Source organism: Myotis davidii, unplaced genomic scaffold (assembly GCF_000327345.1).
Source record: "Myotis davidii unplaced genomic scaffold, ASM32734v1 scaffold93, whole genome shotgun sequence".
Lineage (NCBI taxonomy): Eukaryota > Metazoa > Chordata > Mammalia > Chiroptera > Vespertilionidae > Myotis > Myotis davidii.
The window spans coordinates 1,050,048-1,076,774 of NW_006292095.1; the positions used below are offsets into that span (position 1 = coordinate 1,050,048).

The 26,727-nt window shown below is 44.7% G+C and overlaps 1 protein-coding gene across 1 annotated transcript in view; it reads right to left on the reverse strand.

The window, feature by feature from the left end:
* Nucleotides 1-4,093: 4,093 nt before the first annotated feature.
* Nucleotides 4,094-26,727, reverse strand: part of HGSNAT (heparan-alpha-glucosaminide N-acetyltransferase) — a 25,306-nt gene continuing 2,672 nt past the window's right edge. The window contains exons 2-17 of the mRNA XM_015565176.1: nucleotides 26,138-26,277; nucleotides 25,800-25,921; nucleotides 22,875-22,944; nucleotides 19,899-19,968; nucleotides 19,122-19,231; nucleotides 16,824-16,900; nucleotides 15,887-15,917; nucleotides 14,416-14,576; nucleotides 13,200-13,315; nucleotides 11,022-11,143; nucleotides 10,299-10,425; nucleotides 9,133-9,219; nucleotides 6,514-6,591; nucleotides 5,516-5,586; nucleotides 5,306-5,418; nucleotides 4,094-4,339 (exon numbers count right to left, since the gene is read on the reverse strand). Of these exons, the coding sequence (XP_015420662.1) occupies nucleotides 4,158-4,339; nucleotides 5,306-5,418; nucleotides 5,516-5,586; nucleotides 6,514-6,591; nucleotides 9,133-9,219; nucleotides 10,299-10,425; nucleotides 11,022-11,143; nucleotides 13,200-13,315; nucleotides 14,416-14,576; nucleotides 15,887-15,917; nucleotides 16,824-16,900; nucleotides 19,122-19,231; nucleotides 19,899-19,968; nucleotides 22,875-22,944; nucleotides 25,800-25,921; nucleotides 26,138-26,277 (1,677 nt within the window). The 3' untranslated portion in view covers nucleotides 4,094-4,157. The remainder of the gene's footprint in view (nucleotides 4,340-5,305; nucleotides 5,419-5,515; nucleotides 5,587-6,513; nucleotides 6,592-9,132; nucleotides 9,220-10,298; nucleotides 10,426-11,021; nucleotides 11,144-13,199; nucleotides 13,316-14,415; nucleotides 14,577-15,886; nucleotides 15,918-16,823; nucleotides 16,901-19,121; nucleotides 19,232-19,898; nucleotides 19,969-22,874; nucleotides 22,945-25,799; nucleotides 25,922-26,137; nucleotides 26,278-26,727) is intronic.

The following is a 26,727-nucleotide window of genomic DNA, read 5'->3' on the forward strand; positions in this document are numbered from 1 at the left end:
GGGGAGGGTCCTGCACCCTCTCCAATTCTGCATCCTCTCGAATCCTGGACCCCTTGGGATCGGGCCTAAACAGGCAGTTGGACATCTCTCTCACAATCCTGGACCGCTGGCTCCTAACCGCTCACCTGCCTGTCCTCCTGGTCAACCCTTACTGCCCCCTCTCCCCCCGCCTGCCTGGTTGGCCCCAACTGCCCACCCTGCTGGCCTGGTCACTCCTCATGCTCCTCCCCGCCGCCAGCCTGGTTGCCCCACACAGCCTGCTTGTTCAGTCATTTGGTCGTCCCTCACTAACCACCCCGCCCCGCCATGATGGCCTGGTTGTAGGCAGCCATCTTGTGAGTGTGTGACAGTCAATTTGCATATTACCTCTTTATTACATAGGATACAAGTACCTAGCAGTTCTATCACCTTTGAATTTGGAAATGCATGTAGCCTGAAGAAAAACAGTATTTTGGAACTAATGATTACCAAGAGGAAAAGTTCGGCTGGCTATACTGGGTGAAGAGATTGTACATACATACAACTAAAAGCAAACACCGGCAATAGGTGTTTCTAATTTTACCCCCCTTGCCCTCCCAAAGGAGGTAACTGCCGTCCTCCACACAGCCACAGACGACGTGGTCCAAGCCAGTTCCGCCACTGCTGGTTTTCTAAGTCACTGAAGCACTTGCAGCCAGTAAGACATGAGGGGAAGGCTGCCCAGAGGCTTCAGGGAGGGTGTTCTGGTGAATACACTTAAGGCACAGAGGGGAGGCCCTCTCCTTGCAGAGTGTGTCCCGTTTCCTGAGTGTGTGTCCTGTTCCCCAGGATGTGGCCGTCACGCGGTCCTCCCACAGCCCTGCAGCGAGCCGGCTGAGCCAAGCGGATGTGCAGGGGCCTGCCCCTCCCGACTTCTCATGTGAGATAAACTTCCCTTCTAGCCCAGCTGAATCAGGATTTCCTGTTCTTCGGGTACAGGACATCCTAACGGACAGATTCCCTGATTTAAGAAAAGCTGGAGAATTCATCCAGAGAGGCCCAACCCAGCTTCACTTGCTGGGGCTTGGGATGACAGCTGTGACCATCCATCACGAGTCATTGCAAGAGGGTAGCAGCAGGTGCCCTCAAAGGTGACTGTCCCCATACACATGAGCTCCACCGTTTTCAGACACTCCGTGCCAGACACTCGTTTTATCAGCACTTAAATATTAAAAACAAAAACAGCCAGCACTGCTTTGCTTTAATAAGTATTTATTTGGTGCCTGCTATGTACGAGGCGCTGTGTTTTTGCCAATGATATGCAGATGAACAAGACATAATTCTTGCCTTTAATGAGCTCACAGTCTAGTGTGGGAAACTAGACATGTAACCAATAACTATCATAAAGTGACAGATGCCAGGAGATTGATCCCAATAAGATATTATGAGAACCCAGAGGAATAAAATATTACTTTTGGATGAGCATACCAGTTTGGAGAGGTGTCTTAGAAGTAGGAAGTCTAAAGTGACAGGTCATGGATGGACCTTGAGAATATTATGCTAAGTGAAACAAGTCAGGCAGAAAAAGCTAAGAACCATATGATTTCACTCACACAGGGCAAATAAAATGGGCACTCCTGAGCACAAACAGCAGTGTGGTGGTTACCAGAGGGAAGGGGGAGTTTAAGGGAGTCCTAATATATGATGACAGAAGACGATTTGACTTTGGGTGGTGGGCACACAGTACAATGCATAGATCTGATAACATAGAAACCCACACCTGAAACCTATATGATCATATTAACCGATGTCACCTGGGGATAGCAGCTACAGCATTCAGACAGGATCAAGCCTCGGACTGACTTGTGGCAAAGCCACATACAAGTCCCAGCTTAGAGAGCAAAGCCCTCCCAGCACAATTACAGCCCAAAGGCTATGGTTGTAAGCTGGACCTTATAGTCGGACCCTAGGTAGCTAAGGGATGTGGGCTGTGGGGGTGCAGCAAGTGCTGCCAAAACAAGGCTTGAGAGAGTTCAGAGAATGTCAACAACAGGAAAGAAACAGATTTGAAATTTGCAAGAACATTGTAAACATCTTGCCCTTGTTTTGCTTTGTGTGATTTGACTATAAAATAAAGACTCGGCCTACAGGCTGTGTCACCGTTTCCTCACGCAGGCACAGTGATCCACCTGGTACCAACTGTATGCTCTTGTCTGTCTTCTTTAATCCTTCACCGCCTCTCTCCTCAGGTTCACCCCTGGCCATGCTGGACGCAATTCAGTCACCTCAATAAATTTAATTTTAAAAAATGTAGATAGGAGAAAATTAAGAGGAAAAAGTAATCCAGGAAGACTATGATCAGAAACGGAAGCAGGAGGTCCTGGCTAAGTGAGGGAGGCAGAGGGGTCCAGTGCGGTTGGAATAAGTAGGGTGGGCATCGGGGGGTGGGGACGGGAAGCTGGAAAGATGTGTTGAGCTCAACTGAGGACAGTTATGTCTGCCCGGCAAAGCTGTATCAAGGTCAATGGAAGCTTTTATAAGGAGGTGATGTGCTCTGAGCCCAGCTTCAATCAGCTTCATCTAGTGACAATGGGCACGACTCTCTGTTAGGAGGGACTGAGGCAAGGAGGCCAGTATAAAAAGAAGCAGAGTCTGGACTAGAGCCATAGGGAGTGACCATGAGCATGAAGAAGGCACAGGGGAAGATGGAGACAGAATTGGGAAGACTTGGCAATGACTAAATACGGAAGAAGCAGGGATAACGGAGGGGGCGGGGTGAAAGATGGCAGCAGTTTTATACCTAGAGATGAGAACGATCCATTCACAGAGCTAGGAAAATCCAAAGAGGAAAAGGTTTGAATTTGGGACAAGAAAGGAGGGAAGAGGTGAGCCCGGATGCTGGCAGACATGCAGGTGGAGGGGCTCATGAGCAGTCGCAAGGTTGGGGCAGGGGTCTGAGCTGGAGCACAGACTAGGCAGTCGTCCATGCAGTGGTGACAGTGGAAGCAGCGCTGAGCGGGCCCCGCCCTGCCACAGAGGATGCTCTAGAGTCCAAGCTACGGTCGCATTTCCCTTACACGTGGAATTCTCACAGAAAATTCCTAAGTATGATGATGCATCACAGGAACAGTGCTGTTTCTCTTTGTGTGCCCTCCCCGCCTCGCTCCCGAGAAACGACTTCTGCAGTTTTGATTCCACGCAGGAAAGGTGCCTCCACTGTGGAGGGTCGTTCTGAAAAGACTGACTCTAATGAGAGTTTTCTAAACTTGTCATTGTCACTTATTTTGAAGAGTTTTTCTGTAATAAAATTATTTTTCTAAGGATTTCAGAAAAGCTATCGATGTACCCCACCTCACTGAGGACCTGAGAGGTCATCGCTCCCTCCCTCATTTCACAGATGAGGAAACCGAGACTCAGACAGGCCAGGGGACTTGCCATCTGATGTGGCAAAGATGGCAAAGCCGGAGCCACACGTAAGACAGCGCTCTCCTCCCCCACAGCCTTGTCCCTGGGCGCCAGCTTCCGTCTAGTCACACAGAGACACGCACAGGTGGGCAGAGAGGTGACAGCCAGAAGATAGGTACGTAAGTAGATAATGAAGCGAGAGTGGCTGAGAATAACACACCCACATTTAACTTTTTTTCAAGTATGACAAAGAGGAAATGGCTTCTGACAGGAAGGCCTATTTTTTGGACCCACCAACGCCTTGCAGACCTGAAAGGGAAATTACCCTTTCTTAAAGTTATTTCGCTATACTCCACACACACACACAATTAAACCACACATCACATTCCATCAGCCATAGGGTCAGCCGACAGAAATGGTGGCGCTGGTGGGCATGTGTGTACACGGAAAGGCGGTGTGCAGAACAAGACCAGGGAGCATCAGACCTTAGATGGTTTTACCCGTCACGGAAGCAAATGCCCAGGGTAATTCCCTTGTGAAAAGCTCTCCGAGAAATCCTTGGAATAGAGTTCCAAATCCATCCGCGTACAGAGAAGATGGAGAAAAAAGACCATTACGTTCCGAACATTTAAGCTGCAAATACGCAGGCAGAGCTCTGACGAGCCCTATCACAGTCAACCAGCCCGAGAACATCAGCCTCATCCCCAATCATCTGGAAATACACACCCTATCGATTTTATCATTAATGGTTCCCTTTAATAGAGTCCGCCAGCAACACACATCAGGTGGAACGATCAGATTTTCCAAAAAACCTTCTTTCTGTAGAGAATGTAGGCGATGAGCACCCAGAGAGCCGTGGCCACGATGTTCTGGATGAGGTGCTCTTTGTGCGACTGGTTGTCCTGCAGCCTCCACTGGAAGGGGAAGTAGTTCTTGAACACCTCGTGGCCCACGTACACCAGGATGGAATTCATTCCTGAAGGACAGAGACAGATGGTCATGTGTTCCTGCCACTCATCTATTTAACTCTCTTCTTTAAAAAATATGTATTTGTATTGATTTCAGAGAGGAAGGGAGAGAGAGAGATAGAAACGTCAATGATGAGAGAGAATCAGATTGGCTGCCTCCTGCACGCCCCCCCATTGGGGATCAGGCCCACACCTAGGCATGTGCCCTGACAGGGAATTGAACCATAACCTCCTGGTTCATAGGTTGATGCTCCACCAATGAGCCACGCCAGCCGGGCTCATCTAACTTAATTCGTGAAATTTGATTTTAGTTCAGTGAAAAAAACAAAAGCACGCACTGATATTACTGGCTACTGCCAAAAGTAAGTGATGCACATCTTAGATACTTAAGCGTAAATTATATAAAAAATTATTAGAAAGTCTTCATTTCATAACAGGGTGATTCCTGAATACTAAATCTGAAAGGAAAGCCAAAATTTTAACTCCTATTTTCTCACAGAAAACGGGAGGTCCAAAGAAAGCAACTATTACTAGAATCAGAGGGAAGAAATGAGTCACTGAGGTTATTGGGCCTATCGGTCTCCAGGCAGAACTGCATTTTAACCATTCTGTTTATCTCTTGGTATCATCTCTTGATATTTCTCCTGTATCATCTGTAAGGCAGTGCGTTTACATTAAGAAAGAATGCCCCATTTCTGAAGCATTGGAAACTAGATGATATGCCCCAAATCGTTGCCTGAAGAAGTGCCAAACAGATCTAAGTAGGTAAACTGGGTGGACTGCTTTGAGACAGGCCAGGGATGTCCTGTGTGGCCTGGGCCTGCGTGGCCCCTGCTGCTTCCTCTCCCAACCTGCAGCTTGGGGACATACCACCGGGCTGGGGCTCGAGGTCCCCCTGTGGGTACACTCCGCTGGTCTCTGGGCCAGTCCAGGTGGTCACTACAGCAACTCTGTTAGGGTCAGGGGGGACTTACCTGGGTAATAGAATGGGGCTCCTGTCCACAGGCCCTTCACGTCCACGATGGGGTACAGGATGAGCAGGAGGAAGAAGGCAAAGGAGCTCAGCGTAGTGACGTACGAAATGGACCTGGGGGAGGTAAGCGAGGGGTTTCGGGGCTCCTGAGAGCACGTCGACACGAGCAGCGCCCGTCATCAACACTGACGTGACACTTTTCTGTACCTACCAGAGATTCTTGTTCACTGGAATAAAGCCTTCGTTTTCAGAAACTTTTGTCAGAACAACAGAAATAAGCCCCTATAATGAGGGAGAGAGATGATAAAGGTTTTTTCTATTACCTCACAAAACAATTGTGTGTCAAAACTGAAGAATTTTACTTACATAACTAATTAGGGAGGGCTGAATTTGTGTCATATCTTATTCTTTTAGCTGGAAAACTATTTTTAAGCTGCAGAACTAAAAATATTCTCTATTTTTTAAAATTTTGTCTTATTGCTTAAAGTATTACAAAGAGTAGTACCTATGTCTCCTTTTTTAAAAAAAAAATTCTCTAAAAATATGCTTTCATCATTCCTCTGAATTGAAGGTAAACTAAGTGATAAATCGGAATGAATCCTGAGAGGAACCATGACTGCAAGGTCAGGGGTGACATGCACCGTCGACCTTACACTCCTCTGTCCCCTGTCAACCTGGAAGCTGGTATCTGGAAACGTGTAAGCATGTGCCTGGTCTTCCTGGTACGGTTCCCACCAAGGCCCGTACCTTGGTTCTGTTTCCTCATGCATTCCTGGCTGGCTGCTGATGGCCAGTGCTGACTTCTTTATAAAGACAGTTTCCTTAAAAAAATAACCTGAGAATTTAGGTGGAAAGATTTGTTCCTCTCAGTTATTCAACTGAAGAATGCTGCCCTGGCCAGGTGGCTCCGTTGGCTGGATCGTCAAACCACGTGCCAGAAGGTTGCGGGCTGGTCCCCAGTGGAGGCGGGAATGGGAGGCAACCAATTAATGTTTCTCTCACATTGATGTGTCTCTCTCTCTCTCTCTCTCTCTCTCTCTCTCTCTCAAATCAATAAAAACGTATCCTCGAGTGAGGATTTTAAAAAAAGAAAGAATGCTACCTGTTGCGATGTGGTGACAGCTGATACACAAGTGTTGCTAAACATTTTTTAATTTAAATATGTATGCGTGAAGAAAAGGAGTTTTAGGGAGGAACGTTGTTACTCACTAGAAAACACCACCAGGCAGTGAATCTGATCAGGATGTCTTTGGTCTGATCCTTGTAATACAAGAGTATTTTTCCTGCCTGGAGAAGAAAACACAGTCTGACCCAGAGAATCGCCGAAGGTATATTCCGATTTCACATCCATCCATCATCTTAACCACTCCACTGACCCCTCTGCCCGGCACGCTGCTAGGCGCTGGGATTACAGAGGAAAGGCGTGTTACCCCCGCCCTTGCCTGGTGGAGACTGAGCGGCACCTAGGACCACTTGTGGGAGGAAGACATTAGAGAGGAAGTGCCATAGAGATGAAGCTACGAGTGCAAAGCAGGAAGAGCATTCAGGCCGACTGGAACAGCACGCCCAGAAGCAGGTCAAAACGGGGAGAAAGCCCACCAGCCCTCAGGTGCCGCAGGGCACGAAGGTGACAGGCAGGTGGACTTGTAGGTCTCACTGACAGGCACTGGCCTTCCCCCCTAGGTCTGCCAGATGGCCCAGTCTGGCGTGGAGGAGGGACAGGGACAAGGTGGAACTGGAGGCAGAGAACATTTTAAACACAGTAAAATCTGAACTTTGCATAAAAATCCCCTCAAATTAGGAACTAATTTCGGAAAATATCGAACTCTAAGAAAGTGCTATTTATAATAATAGCCAAATGTTATGTTCTCAGAACTTTACATGAATTAAGTTATTTAATCCACTCAACACCTTTATGAAGTAGGTGCTAGTGAAGCACAGAGGGGTCAAATAACGTGCTGAGGCTACCCAGCTACCTCGGGCAGGCTGGGTGCAAACCCTGGCAGCGCTCACCAGGTCTGCACTCAAGCCCTACGCTGCTCCCGCAGGCGCAGACTTAGCTAGAAAGCATGCACGGGGATTAAATGAAAGCACAAGGTAAACTACAAAGTGCTATGGAGCTAAGGCAGCATTTCTAAATATGAAATTATTTAATCACCAAATTGTATATGCTTTCGACCTGCACTGTCCAATACAAGGGCCAGGAGCCAGAGGTGACTACTTAAAATTTAATTTAATTAAAATTTAACCCTGGCCAGTGTGGGTCAGTTGGTTGGGCATTGTTCTGTGCACCAAAAGGTTGCCAGTTTGATTCCTGGTCAGGGTATATGCCCAGGTTTCAGCTTGATCCCCAGTAGGGGGCATGCAGGAGGGAGCCGATCGATGTGTCACTCTCCCATCAATGTTTCTCTCTCTCTCCTTCTCACTTCCTCTCTAAATAAATAAATAAATAAATAATCCATAGAAATAGCTTTAAAAATTAAATAAAATTTAAAATTCAGCCCCTTAGCCCTGGCCAGGTAGCTCAGTTGGTTATAGCATTGTTCCAATACGCCAAAGTTGCAGGTTCGATCCCTGGTCAGGGCACATATAATAATCAACCAATGAATGCATAAATAAGTGGAACAACAAACCAATGTTTCTCTCTTTCTCTCTTTTCTTCCTCTCTCTCTCTAAAATCAATCAATAAAAAATTATTTAAAAGAATAAATAAGCAGCCCTAGCTGGTTTGGCTCAGTGGACAGAGCATCGGCCTGCAGACTGAAGTGTCCCAGGTTCAATTCCAGTCAAGGGCACATGCCCGCTTTGTGGGTTCGATCCCCAGTAGGGGGTGTGCAGGAGGCAGCCGATCAATGATTCTCGCTCATCATTGATGTTTCTATCACCCTCCCTCTTCCTTCCTCTCTGAAATCAGTAAAAATAATAAACAAACAAATAAAACTAATAAAATAAAATTCAGCCCCTTAGTCACACTAGCCACAGTTCAGTACTCAGTAGCCACACGGAGAGCTCACATAGAGAACATTCTCATCATCACACGGAGTTTCATTTGCTCTGCTCTGCACATTTTTCTTCTCCCAGCTAGCGCCCCTCAAATAACAACTTCAAATACTAGTGAGGAGCAACTTTAGGAAGAAAAGGCCGGACTGTTCAGAATTTTCACATGGGAGACAAACCAAGAATACCCTGTACTGACTTGGTCATAAAATACGCATAACCTGGCCGGGACCGGTTTGGCTCAGTGGATAGAGTGTCGGCCTGCGGACTGAAGGGTCCCAGGTTCGATTCCGGTCAAGGGCATGTACCTGGGTTGCGGGCACATCCCCAGTGGGAGATGTGCAGGAGGCAGCTGATCGATGTTTCTCTCTCATCGATGTTTCTAACTCTCTATCTCTCTCCTTTCCTCTCTGTGAAAAATCAATAAAATATATTTAAAAAAAAAATACGCATAACCTGAAACCAGGTAGCGTGGACACAGAGAAGTGTGAAAAGTGTCACAGTGACGTCCCCGCATCACCAGTACCAAGTTCTCTGCACAGTCCAGTGGAATCTTCTACCAGAAACAGCTGTGCCTCGTTTCTAAGGTAAGCCGTGTGAATAGTAAGAACCTCTTTGGACAATATAGACATTATACCCAATTATTTGAATGTGCTGAATTTTAGCAGCTTCTAGTTTTGACAATTTGTCCAATACAAACATGTTTAGACCTGTAATACACAGAAGAGGATGTGCTTCCAATGGCTTTAATGAAACAGTTTTTTAATTAGTAATGAGTCAGTAACCCCAAACTGTCAGGAAAAAATGTTTCCTAATGAAATGGACACATACCTGAACTCCTAAAAATGCCATCACAATGGAGTTGATGGTCCCTAGGATGCCTTCGGGGTCGTAGGCCACCGTGGTGTGATACAGCACCTGCACAAAACAGAACAAGGAGGCAGCATTCGCTCCCTGGCCACGAAAATGTACACAACTCATAGACTAAATATAAGCTCCAATACACTCCAACATTTAATATGCTTCATTTTTATGCAGAATGCACTGCCAACTTGCGGGGATTGTAAGAATAACACCTCTGGCCAAGACAGTGCATGTGACTGACACTTCAGAAGGGACAGAGAGACCAAGGACCAGCCATGGGCCAGCACCACCACCTCAACTTCAGGTGGCTCAGCGACACGACACACCCCTAACTAGTGTCAAACAATTTCCAAGATTATTCTTTTTGGTCAACCCTGTTGTAACATCAATAGCGTCCTATCTTCTTTTAGGACAAATAACATTTAACACACCTATCTGTGTTATTTTATTATACAGTAAGTTGTTGTAGGAATGACAGAAATTTGGAAATGCCCAGTGTAGCGGATGCTGCAGGTGCCACCAGATTCCCCTCCCCCACCTGGCAGGACTGAAGCCTTCCTGCCCAGCTGCTGCCAGTGTTAGTGCCAATAGCTCTCAGCCAAGTGCCTCTCTGGATCTGTCCTAGACTGAAGAGAGCCGCCTCTCCAGGAGTCAGACCCCCCTGCTGGGGGAAGTGCACATCCCACCGGGGTATAGGGCCAGATCCTTCCCCTCAATTCAGAACACCTCTGAGGGCTACCCCAGCCCACCCTGCCGCCAGGAGATCAGCTGAGGCCTTCGTGGGACCGGGATGCATTTCAACTGCTCCCTCAGCCCTTCATTCCGCAGCAGGCGTGGGTCCCACCGGACTGCCTGCAAACTCCCTGCTCGTGAATCCGACCTGGGACCCACAGAAAAGCACTAGGCTACGCGTCTGATACTATGTAGGCTCACGTTGAAATCTAAAGTAATGTTGCCCTACAGCCCCATCATGAACACTCAAGTCCCTAAAGTTAGTCATCTTTTCAAATAAAAATTAGTCCCCATCCTAGTTTATGAAATGGACACAACTGCAAGTTGGCCAGCCCTTTCTACCTTCCTTCCCTCCTGAGCGCCTACACGTCCAGTTCCAAGTGCAAACCCGTGCTACTCACATTCGAGGAAGGATGCTGATAAATGTGATCGTCTCCCAGAAGCAAGCGGTCAATGTAGCCAGCAGCTCCTCCAGTGCAATTCGGGTACTTCCCCAGATCTCCGATGCCACCAGGCCCAAGGTAGCCGCTGGGGAGTGAGAACACGTGCTTACTGACAAGACTCCAGAGCAGGGGTCCTCAAACTACAGCCCACGGGCCACATGCAAATACAAATATTGTATTTGTTCCCGTTTTGTTTACTTCAAAATAAGATATGTGCAGTGTGCATAGGAATTTGTTCATAGTTTTTTTTTAAACTATAGTCCGGCCCTCCAACGGTCTGAGGGACAGTGAACTGGCCCCCTGTTTAAAAAAAGTTTGAGGATCCCTGCCCTAGAGGGATAAGAGTACATACTGGCTGTGCACTCAGCCCAACAAAGAGCCGCACACGTGTACCAGCCAGGAACCCCTCTGGCGCCAGACCCTCTGACCAATGCTCTTTCAACTGGACTGCCTCCCACGTTAAGGCTCCGCAACTTCCATTCAAACTGACCCTGAAAAAATTTCCCAGGGACACTCCTCTGGACACACACCAAGCTCTTCTCCCAACATACAGTGGCCTCAACGGAGAAGAAAGAGCGAAAGGGATTCCTTGGACTTGGGGAATCTGAAGATAGAGCCCCAAAGGTCTGACGAGGCAGAAAATGACAAGCACCAAGGGATGACCTACACGGGGTCACTTACGTGGGGCATCCGGGAACAGGAAGGAAGAATGTCAAGGCCAGCCAAACGCTCTCCAGCATCAAGATGACGAGCCATTGGGGCCAGCTGGATGTGATGTCCTGAAGACAAGAGCACCTTCTCTCCTGAGTGAGGCATAAAAACACAAGCTGAATGCAAGTAGCACCAACAGGAAGTAACATGCAAGCGTGTGGGAAATTCCCTCTGATCCTTCTCTTGGCCTTCATTGTAGTAATGCAAAAACACATGCATGTTTATCTCATAGGTATTGCGTGACCTGGATGTTTCCTCTCTATGAAGAACCACAGTAAAACATTAGTTACAAAGGAATCAGTGGACAATTCCAATCCTATAACCAAAGAGAATTGAAAACAGATGTTCACACAAAAACTTGTCTACAAATGTACACAGCGCCGTTAAAATGCATAATAGCCAAAACGTGGAAACAAATCAAATATCCATCAAATGATGAATGATACAAAATGTGGTTCAACCACAAAATGGAGCACTAGTCACCAAGGAATCCAGGACTAACACATGGCACAGCATGGATGAACCCTGAAGACATTACGCTGAGTGAAAAAAGCCAGACACAAAAAGCCACCTACTGTATAATCCCACTGACATGAAACATCCCAAACTGGCAAATCGATAGGGACAGAAAGTAGATTAGGGGTTGCCTAAGGACTTGTGAGGGACTAGTAGTGAGTGCAGGGTTTTTGGGGGGACAGTGAAAATGTTCTAGAACGAGATAGTGGTGATAAGTGCACAACTCTGAATACCACTAAGTTGTATACATCAAACACGTGAGCTTTATGGTTTGTGAAATATGTCCTCCCTTAGGGAAAAAGAAATAGCTGTCACCTTGGTCAACTCAGCAATTTATAGCAAGACAGAAAGTAATCACAGAAGAAGCGACCTGAATACTTCTTACAACAAAGAAACAGCCAAGGACATACTGTCATCATCCCACACGCTAGCTTGGCATTTTCCCCTCCACGTTGAACCTTTGCAGCCTTTTGTATAGATACTGAAATGTAATACAACTCAAAATAAATATAGCCCAGCCAGCGTGGCTCAGTGGTTGAGCACTGACCTAAGAACCTGGAGGTCACGGTTCAATTCCCGGTTGGGGCCCAGGCCCGGGTTGCGGGCTCAATCCCCAGTGTGGGGCATGCAAGAGGCAGCAGATCAGTGATTCTCTCTCATCATTGATGTTTCTATCTCTCTCCTCCTCCCTTCCTCTCTGAAATCAATAAAATATTTTAAAATATATATATGTAATATACATATATTATATGTCTATATGTATATATAAAAGCCTAAGCTACCGGCTATATAAAAGCCTAAGCAACTGCCAGCTGGTAGTTATGATATGCACTGACCACCAAGGGCAGACACTCAATGCAGGAGCAGAAACCACAGACGTGGAAACATGGAACTGACTGATGAATCCCAGAGTGAAGAGTGAAGAGAGGAAGGGGGGGCGGGGGGCAAGAAGAGATTAACCAAAGATCTTATATGCATACTAGAGGCCCTGGTCTGCGCCCTCTTGCAATCCAGGACCCCTCGGGGGGTGTCAGAGAGCCGATTTCGGCCTGATCTCCACAGGCCACGCTGAGGGACCCCACTCATGCATGAATCCATGCACCGGGCCTATTGTATATTATATATATCTTATACCACAAGGAAATTAAAAGAGACTGAGCCAGCAATCTAGGTGATGGTGATATTATTTTAACACCATCCAAATACCTTTGGTTATTGGACACTTAAAAATGTGTTAAGAAGGTAGATCTCATGTGTTTATGAACATAAAAACCCTCCCAAAAGCACCTGACTGATAGCTCTGGCTGGGTAGCTCAGTTGGTTAGAACGAGGTCCCATTACGCCAAGATTGCGGATTCATTCTCCATTCAGAGTACATATAAGAAGCAACCAATGAATGCATAAATAAGCAGAACAACAAATCGATGTTTCTCTCTCTACCTTGCTCTCTCTCTTTAAAAATTAACTTTAAAATGGCTGATATAAAGACTAAATAAAAATAACTAATTGAAGTAAAAAAGAATATATTTGACTAACAGCATCAAAGAATCTACTGAAGTACTGCACTCAGAACTAAAGAAAGTTCTAGAAACCAGACATTTTCCCCCTCTTTTAAAAAACAGGGTTTCTCACCGAGACACAGCTTTCAGGCACAGGCTTGGCAAAGAGGAGCTCTAGCACGGCCACCACGAAGTAGGTCACCCCCAGCCGCTGGAGCACGCCAGGGATCCGCACCTTATCCCACGACACTGCAGGAGGCCCAAGTTTGGGAGAGGTTAGTCAGCATCTCTCATCTCACCCCAAGGCATTACTTTCTCCTAAGGGGGAAGACACACCTACATTGCACCTGAGTGCGTCCTCTTTAAGCTCTCGGAGGCGGAAATACTCCATGTGGTCAGCAGACATGCTCACACTCACAGCAGGAAGCTGGCCCGCTGGGGGACTGGGATGAGAACAGAAGTGTGTGCCTCGGGGGTGGGGATGAAGCAGGAATTACCCTTAGCCTTGAAGTGCATCTCCTGGGCCTTCCTTATGAGACTATGGATTCAACTCACAATCCACCGACGGACTCTCCCTGCCCTACAGGCCACCGGGATGTTTCACTAGAAGAGTGGAACCCTGTAATGAACCTATAATGTATCCTGCGAGCAGTGGCCCGCCTCTGGAGATCCACGAGTCAACTTTTCTGTGACACCTTCCCTTGTGACCCCAACTAGAAGTGACCTCTACCTCCTCCTAATGCCTAGTCTTAGTGGTCATTGACTGGGGGGTTCATCTGGCTAGTGTGCAGCTATTTGTGTCCACTTTTGCTACTGCCCCAGGAGGACAATGACTAGCACCTTCCTCTATTCTGATACTGGGTCCCAAACAAAGGACCTACATCCTTCCTTCATTTTTCCTATCTCCCTCACACCCCTAAGACAATGACGAAGGTGTCATGCCTTCCCAGCAACCCAGACGGCACACAGGTGGCAGGTGACAAAGGTGAATTTTTGAACCACCACACAACAGCCTTATTATGAAAGTTACTGAAAGCAAAGTGGCAGGAGGGCAGGGTCTGACAAACAGGGGACCTGGTCGGGGCCCCACTTGGCCCCGCTCTGCACTTCGATCATCTGAAGAAAGCGCTCCCATCTCTCACACTTTCTTTGGGTTCGGGTGGCCCAGGTCTAGAATCCAATAGGATAACAATAGTGCCCAACGTTATACAAGCATCATGTATACTTTTCTAATAACTGTTCTTTTCGTAAGTACCTGAGATGGAGAGATTACACTTCTTTTGAATTATACTGTGTAGTTTCCATATTTCAACCTGCATATATACGAACAGAGGGGGGGATATACTTACATGGACCAAGGCAATAATTGGGGTTCACAATGACAATTCCTATGCAGATTAACAGGAAACTCCTCCACGCAACTTTCCCCAGCAGCCTGAATTTTGAACATCCCCGCTGCAGTATGGAAGTCATTGATAGAAAAATTGAAGATCCCATAATAAATACAAACCTAAGAAAAAAAAAACCCAGCTATTACTAGATGGCCATTTCTAATGTTTTGGTCTATATATACAAAAAAAATTGTAACATATCATAATATTTTATAACCTGTTACATAAGAGAAGCTACACATGATTTTTAAAAAGTAGCCAATTACTGAAATGACATTGGGTTAATAGCGGAGGAAACATAGAACGCAGCCCTGCTAGGCTGTCAGGTTTGTGCGCCCTGGAGCCCTGTCCTCGGGGAGATTCTTCAGCACTAAGTGCAATTTTCAAGAACAACTGTCCCGTGTAATCATCAGAGAGAAACAAGGACGGAGATGCTGTAATCCAATCAGCTCAGCATTCACTAGCATGCCCTCCGGTCCTTGAGAAACAAACCACACACTTCAATCATTTCTAACTCACTCTTGCTCCTGGAAGAAAAATGAAAGCTTTATTTTTTTTTCTTTTCTGATTTTGTCTGAACCACGCATCTCTTTTCTTTCCTTTCTTTTACCATACTAAATTACCTCTTTTAAAAAAATCAGAATAGCAATTTCTCTATTTGGAGAAGGGTTACAGAGATGAGTTTGCTCTGACTGCACACAGCAAGCCGCTTTTCTGTAGGGACCCTCACAGAGAATATACGTAAATAATTAGGTCTGTGGGCTTGTAAAAGTAATCTGGCTAAAAAAACAAAACAAAACACAAAAAAAACCCCCAACCTCCTTACCCCAAAAGCCCCGACTTAATATTAGTGACGAAACACAAGGGACCAAAGACTTAAACCAACACGCAGGACCACTTCCTAATGATGGAGCTCAAGGTGTCACAGCAAAGACATAGGTTCTTCCTTGTATAGGAGGTCAGGGTCCCCCAACAAAGTTAGCAGCCACAGAGGAGTAAAGGCAGTGTTTAGTTCTCCACTGTTATTCCAAATTTTACTTTAGAATATCATTGACCTGTTACAGACTTACCAGAGTTCCCTGATACTAACTAATATACAGCGTTACTTTTAGGAATGATTTTTATACTTATTTTCAGGATTAGTGGCATTTGTCATTTCCTACAAGATTCCAGGACCTCGTACAGTACATTGTGTCCACACTCACACTCGTCTTTTATATGCACACGTCTCAGATGAGCACTACGCATGCGAAGTGTAAGAACTGTCCAGTACCACGACATTTGGAAGGACCTCGTCACAGCAGAGGCCTGTGAGTGACACAGGCCTGTGGCCCAGAACTCAAGGCTGGTCTCAAGAAAGGCTCCCACGACAGCTGAAAAGGAAAACCCGGAGATGACCTGCGGGAGAGCTGGTGGCAGATGAACTCACCATGGGAACACAAGGTCAGCCACTGTCAGTCCTGCAGGGAAACACCAACATGGAGGGGTAAGGAAAGGGGATCTAGAGTGAGAATACTTCCCAAATTTAAAAGGAAAACACTGTGAAGGAACACACAGGCCCTCCCCGGGGACCCTGCAACCTGTCCCTGGGCCTCCAGCCTTGCCTAGGAACATGACTGGGCCCGGGAGAACCAGACTAGCAGCTGTGGACACGTCTGTTATCCTTAAGCCGTGCTACTCTAAACCCATTCTTAAACCAACCGCCAAGGCCCATGCACAGCCATCGCTCAGCACCACTCAGACCAACTGCAGGTCAATGGCACCCTCGGAGGACCAGGAGTCTCCGAAGGTATGTGCATGGCTCCACTGAAAGGCATACCTAGAACATGACAAGGATCATTTACAACTGAGTTACTTTTTCTTTTTGTTAATCCTCACCTGAGGATATTTTTCTATTGATTTTTAGAGCGAATGGAAGGGAGAGGGAGAGACAGAGAGAGAAACATCAATGTGAGAGACACACACAGACTGGTTGCCTCTCACATGCACTCCGACCAGGGTGGGGATCAAACCTGCAACCGAGGTACGTGCCTTTGACTGGAATTGAAAGCAGGAGCTTTCAGTCCTCGGGCTGATGCTCTGTCCACTGAGCCAAACCGGCCAGGGCTACAACTAAGTTCTTAACGACTGCAGAGCCTCTGAGTCCCACAGCTGAGACCGTGGAGTCTCCGTGTTATCACAGTGAGGCATCACGGAGCCACAGAACACAAAAGACAGAACGACAAAATAACCTAGAGTCATTCTACGGGGGCAGAGCCTGCTGGGGCCTCATCTCTGGCTCCTGGGGGGACGCTGGGTGGCCCTCCTGCCCACAGTTCTTTGAAGGGGTCCCACTTCAGCGACGCTACCTTTAGGAAATAACATACCATTCCAACTCGCATGTTTGAAGTACCAGTATTTTCCTCCTCCGTAATTAACGAAGACCATGAGGATGAGCGCTAGCCTGTGAAGCAAGAAGGAGCACACAGTCAGGGCCGGCACATGTGACAAGGAACGGCCGATGGCCAGAGACACACTTACAAACACAGGCGCAGTCAAGACACCAGAGGGCGCATAGCAAGAGAGGAAGGATTGTCAGGACCCTCCACCAAGGTCCCGCTGTTGCCAACATTTCTAACAAGATGAAGCCTTAAGAAAAATTCAGATTGACAGTCAACTGTGTAACCTGAAAGCAAAGCCAAACATTCCCAATCTCTCAATGCTGTGCCACTCATTCAGGCGTCTCAGGTTCACAGTCACTGTAGCCAGACTTGAAGGTTCAAATCTTAGGTGCTTCTCTCTTCTGGGTCAAAAGACCTTGGGCAAGACTCTCACAGGCACCTCCATGTGCTTCTCTGTAAGAGGGAACCTACCCCACATAGGAAACGCTGGGACTCTTTAAGACGAATGTTCCTGATAGCACCTAACCAGTGCTGGGCAATTTTAGGCCCTTAGTGAATGTTAGTTCCTGTCTACCTGTGAACGTTTCATCTCCAAAAGTGGCGATGAGAATCAAAAAGAAAAATTAATACAATAACGTTGATTCTGGATAGGCTATTGTTTGATTCGAATTCTATAGAATGCAGGCAACAAAGACTTTAATATGTTAATGTGATCATTTATGGGGACCCTGGAACTCAACTGCTAAGGATCAAATCCTGGCTGTCTCAGTCCTTCTGAGTGACCTTGGGCAAGTTACTTAACCCTGTGGCTCAACTTCTCCATCTGTGAAACAGGCATATTAAACATGTATGCCTCATCGGGTTGTAAAGGGAATAAATTAAGACATGTTAGAACAGTCTCAGCACTTGGTAAGAACGCAAAACTGTTAGCAATTGTTACTACTATCATCATTTTTGTTATTATTCCTGGCTTCACATTACACACCAGGAGCACTCAGAGCTCTGGTGATGCTGGGACAGGATTCTAAGGTTATCACTGGAGAGTGAGAGACCTTGGTGAGTAGAAATGGAAGACCTGATACCTAGATATTTGTTTTCAGGTCTACACTTTTATACTTTATTTTCAGAGTTTGGTCCTGGCGTTCATTCTTCTACCAGAACTATAAAACAACTAGAGGCCTGATGCATGAAATTCATGCAAGAGTAGGACGGCGCAGCCGCGGTGGCTGCCTAGATCCCTCCCTCGCAGCCACGGCAGCTTCCTCCATCCCATGGTTGCAGCCCCAGCTTTGGCTTCATCCGGAAGGTTGTCCAGAAGGACATCCGGTCTAATTAGCATATTATACTTTTATTATTATAGGTAACAATTTACCATATGATGCTGTGGGTTTGTTATAAAAAGGGCCTGACATTCTAGCTGTTTTGCTAGTGGCGGTGAAGGACAGCAGTGAAGGTGGCTAGAGGACAACTCCTTGGGGTGCTGGTGTTTCGTTTCGAAACTACCGTGTCTTCTCATCTGTCAAGTGACTGACCGGGCATGGGGGTGCATGTGGATGTGGGGGCCCCACGTACAGCTACTTGCCCAAATGCAAATGACCTTAACTCAGCAGAATCTACACACCAGTGGCAACTGGCTCTGGTCCTGCCCCACTACTCCTCGCCAGCTCACAGACACTGACAACCAAAGCTTCCCAGGAAGGAGAGGCTGCTGCTTTTCTCACTTTTTTTTTTGGTTAATCTTCACCTGAGGACATTTTTCCATTGACTTTTGGAGAGAGTAGAAGAGAGAGGGAGAGACAGAGAAACATCAATGTGAGAGAGACACATCAACTAGTTGCCTCCTGTACACACCCCGACCAGGGCCGGGGAATCTGCAACTAAGGTACGTGCCCTTGACTGGAACTGAACCCGAGACCCTTCAGTCCGCAGGTTGACACTCTATCCACTGAGCCAAACCGGCTATGGCTGCTGCTTTTCTTTTATAGCAAGAAATCCTTTCTAGCCTAGACAGTAAAAGAAATATGAAATTATGCTAAGTGAAATAAGCCAGTCAATGAAGGACAAACACTATATGATTTCATTCATATGAGGCACTTAGGGTAAGTGGGGGAAAAGGAGACATATGTAATACAGTTTGTAATACTTTAAGCAATAAAAAAAACAAACAGAAAAAAAACTAGAAAACAAAAAGAAATATGAAATACTTTTAACATAAAGTGTGTTTATGTGTAACATGTAACCTGAGACTACCTGTGCCCACAGTGCTACAAGGGAGCCACGTACCCCCGGAACGTGTCCACGCAGCGGAGGCGCGGAGGCACCGCAGACAGACGCCATACTTCCGGTTGGGCATCGTCACCGAACAGGCCTGCCCTGCTTGGAGAGCCCAGCTCCTTCAGAAAAAAGGGGAGACGGACCAGTGATTCATGATGCTAGGGAGTAAATTTCCTTTTCCCATTGCTTAGGGAGAAGTGAACCATGTGGACAGCTAAAGATCGTTGTTCTGAACAGTACTTCAAGTTGCTTTTGTAAGGATCCCATCTGGAGGTTTAGTTTTTCCATCATTTGGTTTTGAGCCTTTTGCTGAGCTTGCACTGCCCATGCTGATACACGACCACGAAGAACTGGTCCATAAGTGCATCTGTGCAAACATACAAGCAAGAATGTCCACACAGGGGCATCCATATGTCCATAATGAATTTATCAGCACAGCAATATGCTTGCTCATCTCAGGAGGCCTTGGCATTCACAGAATCAACACTGGTGTCTCTGGTGTTCAGTGACTCTCTTTGTAACTGGACTGATTCAACAGCACGGCCTGCAGAGCGAAACATCGCGAGGCAGCCCAGGGCCCAACCTCAGGGAAGAAGCAGAGGAGACAGTGCCCTCACAGAGCTGAGAGAAGCTGCTCTTTATTAAGAATACAGGACACGTGATCTGGCCTTCCACAACGTAAATAAGATGAACTAAACCGGATACTACAGATGATTAAAGAGGAAACTGTAAATTCCAAACGAACAAAACCACCCACATCACACATGATGCATTCTAATAACTCACGGAGTTGATGAGACGATCGGTTTCCCGGGAATTTATTGCTTTAGAAATCCAGTTATTAAAGTCATCCAAACTGTAAATAAATAGAAGGCACAGTTCTTTTGTGTTCTTTGGCAGAATTTCAAAATGGCTGGATAGCATATTAATTGATTAAAATGAAAATTAAGTTCAAATTCCATACAAGTCAAAGAATTACACATTTAAAATTTTTAAAGAAACAAAAGTGCAAATCAAAGTTTATAGCAACTGTATTTTAAATGCTTGATTCTTATAGCATAATTTTCTCATCAACAGAAATAGTAATAGAGTTGTTGTGAGGGTTTATTGAGGTTATTATTCCCTGTGGCTAGAATTCTTATTAATACTACTAATAATGCTAATAAGAATTCTTATTAATAATGCATCATATCATTAAAATAAGAATAGCAAAAAATTTCAAACAAGCACACTCAATAGAGAAATGACCCTGTTACACAGTATATGACAGCTGTGTAACAGGGTGAGATACAGCTATTAAAAATAACAAGAATGTGGCCTCTGTCTATTCAAAGAAATACAAATCTAAACTGTTAAAAACAAAAAGCAAAAACCCATTACACAGACTCAGCTACAACTGAACTGAAATGCATATTTGCACACTGAGAAAGCTTGAAAGTAACTTTGGAGTAATTCAAATAGTTAGTATATTGGGTTCTTATTTTCTAGAAGAGTACTTTTGTTCAAAAAGATATCCAGATATATTAAACTGATTTACATGATTAACAAAAGATAAATATATTAACTGGCTTTTCTTTAAAATGAGAAAAACTCATTTTACATAAACTTTGTACATTTGAATTGTCCAATACATAGGATTTTTTTTTCCTTTTACTTTCTTTCTCTCTCTCTTTTTTTTTTATTGTGGAAAGTTTCAGGCATATGCAGAAGCAGAGGAACTAGTATAATAAGTCTCATAGACCAACCTCCTAGCTGCAACTACACATGTCGGTCTTACTTCCTCCACACTCCCACACAATACCCCTTTTATTTTAAAGAATCCCAAACATCATATCATTTCATCCATAAACACTTCAGTATATACCTCCAAACAATAAAAACTTTTCAATTTTTAAATGTAACTGTAGTACCTTTATTGCATTTTAAAATATTATCAATAATTCCTTAATATTATCAAATGGCCAGTGCAATTTCTCAATCTCATAAGTTTTTCCTTACAGTATAATTGTTTAAATTAGTATCACGCATGATCTATATAGTCAGTGAATCTATTTATGTTGTTGTTGTTAGTCCTCATCAGAGGATATTTTTCCATTGATTTTCAGGGAGAGTGGAAGAGAGAGGGAAAGACAGAGAGAAACACTGAATGTGAGAGAAACGCATCAATTGGTTGCCTCCTGCGTGAGCCCTGACCAGGGCCCAGGCTTGGGAGGGGCCTGCAACCAAGGTATGTGCCCTTGACTGGAATCGAACCCGGGAACCTTTGGTCTGCAGGCCGATGCTCTATCCACTGAGCAAACTGGCTAGGGCTGAATATATTTTTAATCTCTTCTCTTGTTTTCTCCACAACTCAACTCCTATTTCTAGTTTACTCAGAACTGATAACATCACTGTTACATGAAAAATATTAAAATAGAGACATCTAAGGAAGGGTGAAAAAGAGAAGTTAAAATATTTTAAAATTGAACTTTTAAAAATTGTTGTACATGCTTGTTCTCCAAGTGAAAAGAGAGAAGCTGTATTCTTACTACTTTTTCTGGTTCAGACGAACCTGAACTTCCCCAGACTTTCATGGGCATGCTGGGGAGAGACAGGGCAAGGACAGGGATCTTGCTTTGCCAATCACTGCACTCTGCCTGCAGGCTGCAAAGGCAGACACTCCTGCAAAGCAGAGTTTCAATTCCCAGTGGAGTGAGGTGGTACCTTCTCCCTTTGCCAGAGCTTGAGATCAGTTACCAATTACTTTAGAAAGTGGTGCAATAGATACATTCACATGAAAAGCACCACATGAAGAAAATCCTAACAAACTGGAACAGTATTTGCATCATATCCAAAGACTGACAAGATGATACCTTAATTCAAAGAAATGAACCTCCCCCCCCCCGCCCCCTCCCCCCGCTAGGATCATACTCTGTCCCTAAAAAGCAGGTAGATTCCACACTTGCTTCTGAGTAGCAAGCAAGTCATCCTGTTACCCCTACATACAGTCAGGTTTCCCCTGCAGGAGTTATTTCTGGGATGCACAAAGGCAGTGGGTCAAAGTGCATAAAAGCCCTAAAGTTGCAGGGCTCCCGGAGTGAGCAACCTTAAAGGCCAGGTTCTCTTTCTTCCAATTTGCATACAGCTCACCAATAAAACCCTGTGGTCCTTCCTGAGACCCTAACAGGCTGAGTGCAGGAAAAATCGATCTTATTCCTTTTAAAACATACAGGAACTTTCCTTTGAAAGACGATTTGCCAGGCCTGGATCTACTTTACTTTCTTTTTCTTTTCCAGTCTATTAATTCACTCTCACCAGAATCGCTGTTACTCGATGAAGAATTTCCTCTCAAACTGCTAACCCAACAAAGGGAAGGAGTCCCTGCTGGGGTCCGGAGGTACCACACCCCGTCCTCCATCTCTGCTGCCAGATGCCCAGGGAAACTGGATTAGAGGGGTGGCCCCAGGGTTCAGAGCCAGAGGGAAGGAAGAAAAGTCCACTGTGGAAACCACCTCCTACACTCATCACCACCTCTACTCATCATAAAGCAGGATGTGAGACTCTTTCAGGAAATTATTCCTCAAGCATTTGCTTCTACTTTTTCAGCCATTTGGGAGGACTGAAGGCCAAGACCCAATAGAACTAGGCTATCATTTCACTGAAGTCAGGGATCATCTCTTATGCTACACTGAATCCCTAGTCCTAGGGCTGGAAGGGGCATGGTGGACACAGTAAGCATTCCTTTCATCAAAGAATACTACTGCTTTCCCCAGTGGTGCTTACCTCAACAAGAACCTTAGAAAGCACACAGCAATGATGACCGCCAGACCAACAAGGAACGCAATACACACAGCTATAAAAATAACAGAAAGCATGTTATTACCAAAAATGTCATCAGAAGAATCAAAGTGGTCACATTATTACATTTAATCTGTAAATGAAAAAATGCAAAAAAATAAAAATCACAACAAATGAAGGCAAAGCCGATATTGTTACGCTAGATTTCCTATAAACAACTGAGAACACTTCGTAAGGGGAGTGCTAATTTTCATTATGAAAAATACCAAACTACACAAAAATACGGAGAATTGTACAATAAACCCACGCACACCCATCACCTAAATTCTAGAATTATCAAAATACTGTCACTCTTGCTTTATGTATTACCACTCTCCCCTCTCTCTTTTTGGCCTGAAGTGTTTTAAAGCAAATCCCAGACACCCACCACGCCCCTCCATCTCAGTTCTCTCTCTAAGGCTACGGTCTCGGAAAAGATGCATCAGCATCATGCAGCTCCTGACATGATCCACTGAGAAGAGCACATCACTTCCACAATAATCTACCGAAAATGCACAACCTCATCCTGAGAGAACAGCAAATAAACCCAATTAACAAACTGGTCAGTCCTCTTCAAAAGTGTCAAGGTCATGAAAGACAAAGAACTGTCCTAGATTACAGGAGGAGCCTCACATTCAAATGCACTGTGGGATCCTGGATTGGATCCTGGACCAGAAAAAAAAAAAATTAGAAGGAACAACAGGAGAAAAAGGAAAAGTATGTGATGAGAAGGCAGCACTGTACCAACGTTAAGTTCCTGGTTTCAATAATCGTACATGGGATCTCTGTACTATGATGATATACTTTAGGGCAGTGGTTCTCAACCTGTGGGTCGCGACCCCTTTGGTGGTCGAACGACCCTTTCACAGGGGTCGCCTAAGACCATCATGCATATCAAATATTTACATTACGATTCCTAACAGTAGCAACATTACAGTTATGAAGTAGCAACGAAAATAATTTTATGGTTGGGTCACAACATGAGGAACTGTATTTAAAGGGCCAGAAGGTTGAGAACCACTGCTTTAGGGGTTTAGGAAAAACCGGGTACAAGGTATATGGGAACTCTTTTGTGCACTGTTTCTAGAAGTCTAAAACTATTTCAGAATTAAAAGTTGCTTTAAAATGCACCTTTTGTGATATAACCACAGTGTCATACAAAATTAGCAATAATTCCCGTTTTCTGTAGCTAGCGGGTTCAAATCTGGATCCAAACGAGGTTCAAATCTTGCATTGGCTTGTGTTGTCTCTTAAGTCTCATTTCATCACAAGCAGCCATTGACTTGGTTCAAACACCAGGTCAGCTGTCATCTGTGAGTATGTCCCATGTCCCAGGTCTTCTACCCTCCAAATGTTCTGTACATGGGAAAGCAGCTGTAAAGGCTTGACTAAAAAGGTCACCGTCTTGGGGAAGAATGCTTCACAGGTGGTATTCTTCCCACTGTACTCTGAATACCTGAGACTGACCCTGTGCCGACGCTGTGTTCAGCCTGTGGAAGCCTGACCCCTCCCTGGTTAAGTCCCCGTTTCATTGGATGGTATCACCCACTCATGATTTATTCCTAAAGCAATTATTTCATTAGGGATTGCAAAATATTCTGCTATCCTGCCCTATAGTAACTGGAACTCTTCTCTAAAGAATTTACCCTCATGATCTAGGACTATGTAATTATCCTAAAATATAGTTGAAATAGGAAAAACAGGATACAGGCTTCAATCCTTCCTTTCAACTGACAATTTTAAGTCACATTAGTTACCTTCAGGTGCCCTGCAACCTGGTTTTGTTTTAGTTTGGGGAGAGGGCCTTTGCTCTTTTGAGTTTCACAGTGAACTCATTGGGTTTTGTATATTCAATGTGTTTCCATTGATTACATTTATTATTCTTTTTAGTACTTAAATTGTCCCACATTGGCCCTTTCTCTTTTTTTTAAAATATATTTTATTGATTTTTTTACAGAGAGGAAGGGAGAGGGATAGAGAGTTAGAAACATCGATCAGCTGCCTCCTGCACACTCCCCACTGGGGATGTGCCCGCAACCAAAGTACATGCCCTTGACCGGAATCGAACCTGGGACCCTTGAGTCCGCAGGCCGACGCTCTATCCACTGAGCCAAACCGGTTAGGGCCACATTGGCCCTTTCATACCGGCTCTTACATCCTTTGACATGACCCACAGGCTTCAATGGCTCCCTGTGCACAGCACATACTAATGCCCTAGGACTTACTGCATTATCTAGTTCTAGTGGAAGGCTCAGAGTAACATATTCTTCAGTGGAGTTATTACAGAATGAATGGCCCCTTCCTAACCCAAGGGGACCTCTGGACTCCCAACGTAAGACACACACAAACGAGGAAAGATACTTGACAGTCGATTGCTCTATTTCTAGTTTCTTTCCAGTGCATTAATTTTTTTACAAATATATTTTATTGATTTTTTACAGACAGAGAGTTAGAAACATCGATGAGAGAAAAACATCGATCAGCTGCCTCCTGCACACCTCTTACTGGGGATGTGTCCACAACCTAGGTACATGCCCTTGACTGGAATTGAACCCGGGACCCTTCAGTCCACAAGCCGACGCTCTATCCACTGAGCCAAACCGGTCAGGGCAAACTTTTTTGTCTTATTTATGCTTCATAATTAAACTATGAGACTGTGGTGATATACCATATAATTTTTTTATATGTCACATAATCTTCTTGGTACTTTAAATACCAATGACACAATAAGTACATTTCAAATATACCATAACTCTGAGACAGATAACCTATAATCCAGGTTTTAAATTGCAAAGTATTGCAAACAGTACTCAAAAACTAAAACGCTTGAAAATGCAAAGTTTAAAAAGTCAACAAAGAGTGTATACATACGAAGGTTACTGTCGACTGGATTCTTATTAACGACTAGGTCACAAGCAGTTTCGTTGACTCCATTATGGACATGCTTGACCAAGAGAGAATAGTTTCCAAATTCACCAAATTTGTACTTCAGCCTATAAAGATTAGGTAAAATTAAGAAAAATGGTTAGATCAGGGGAAAAAGAGCTGGATTTTGGTGAAGTAATGAAAGCAGAGTGACAGGCATCCCTGGGTGCAGACCAGGAAAGATAAAGGAAAATATTTTGAAGGAAGAAAAAGCTAAAAACCAAATAAGAAGAAAAGCAGGGAGAAAACAGACTGCAGTAGGTCACAGCAAAGCAGGTACAAACCTACAGACTTCCTTCTCTTCCAGTGTGTTGTTGAGTTGCAGGATGGAGGTGTGCTGAGTGCTCACAGCCACAGGTGCCCACGTGCTGGGTTTCCCAGCTTCTCCACTCCCAGAAACATTCCCCAGAAGCTGGGGCAAGCACTACAAAATAAAAGCATGAGCGCGGTCGGAGGTGCTGGGAAGTCAGCTGGTTTTGAGGACATGAACATCCAACTGAAGATCCTGAGATGACTTTCTTTCATACTTATGAAATTTTTTTTAAAATTTCAATAATTGAGATAAAATTTGCCTATGTAAGTATGTATTGTTATGGAATTATACAACCTTTATTCACAGGTAGATTTTTCACATAATTAACAAATACAAAGCATATATTACATCTTGCATTCTACTGTTTTATTATTTAACAAATAAATTTCCATGATTCTACACAATTTGCATATGTATAACTCTTAATGATTGTATTATATGTCATCAAACATTACAACTTTGTGTTTTTAGGCTGCTTTCAAAGCTTGTTTTATCTTTTTATATGTAATTTATATGAATTATATTGTTGTAAAAATAAATATATAATTTAAGAATATTATA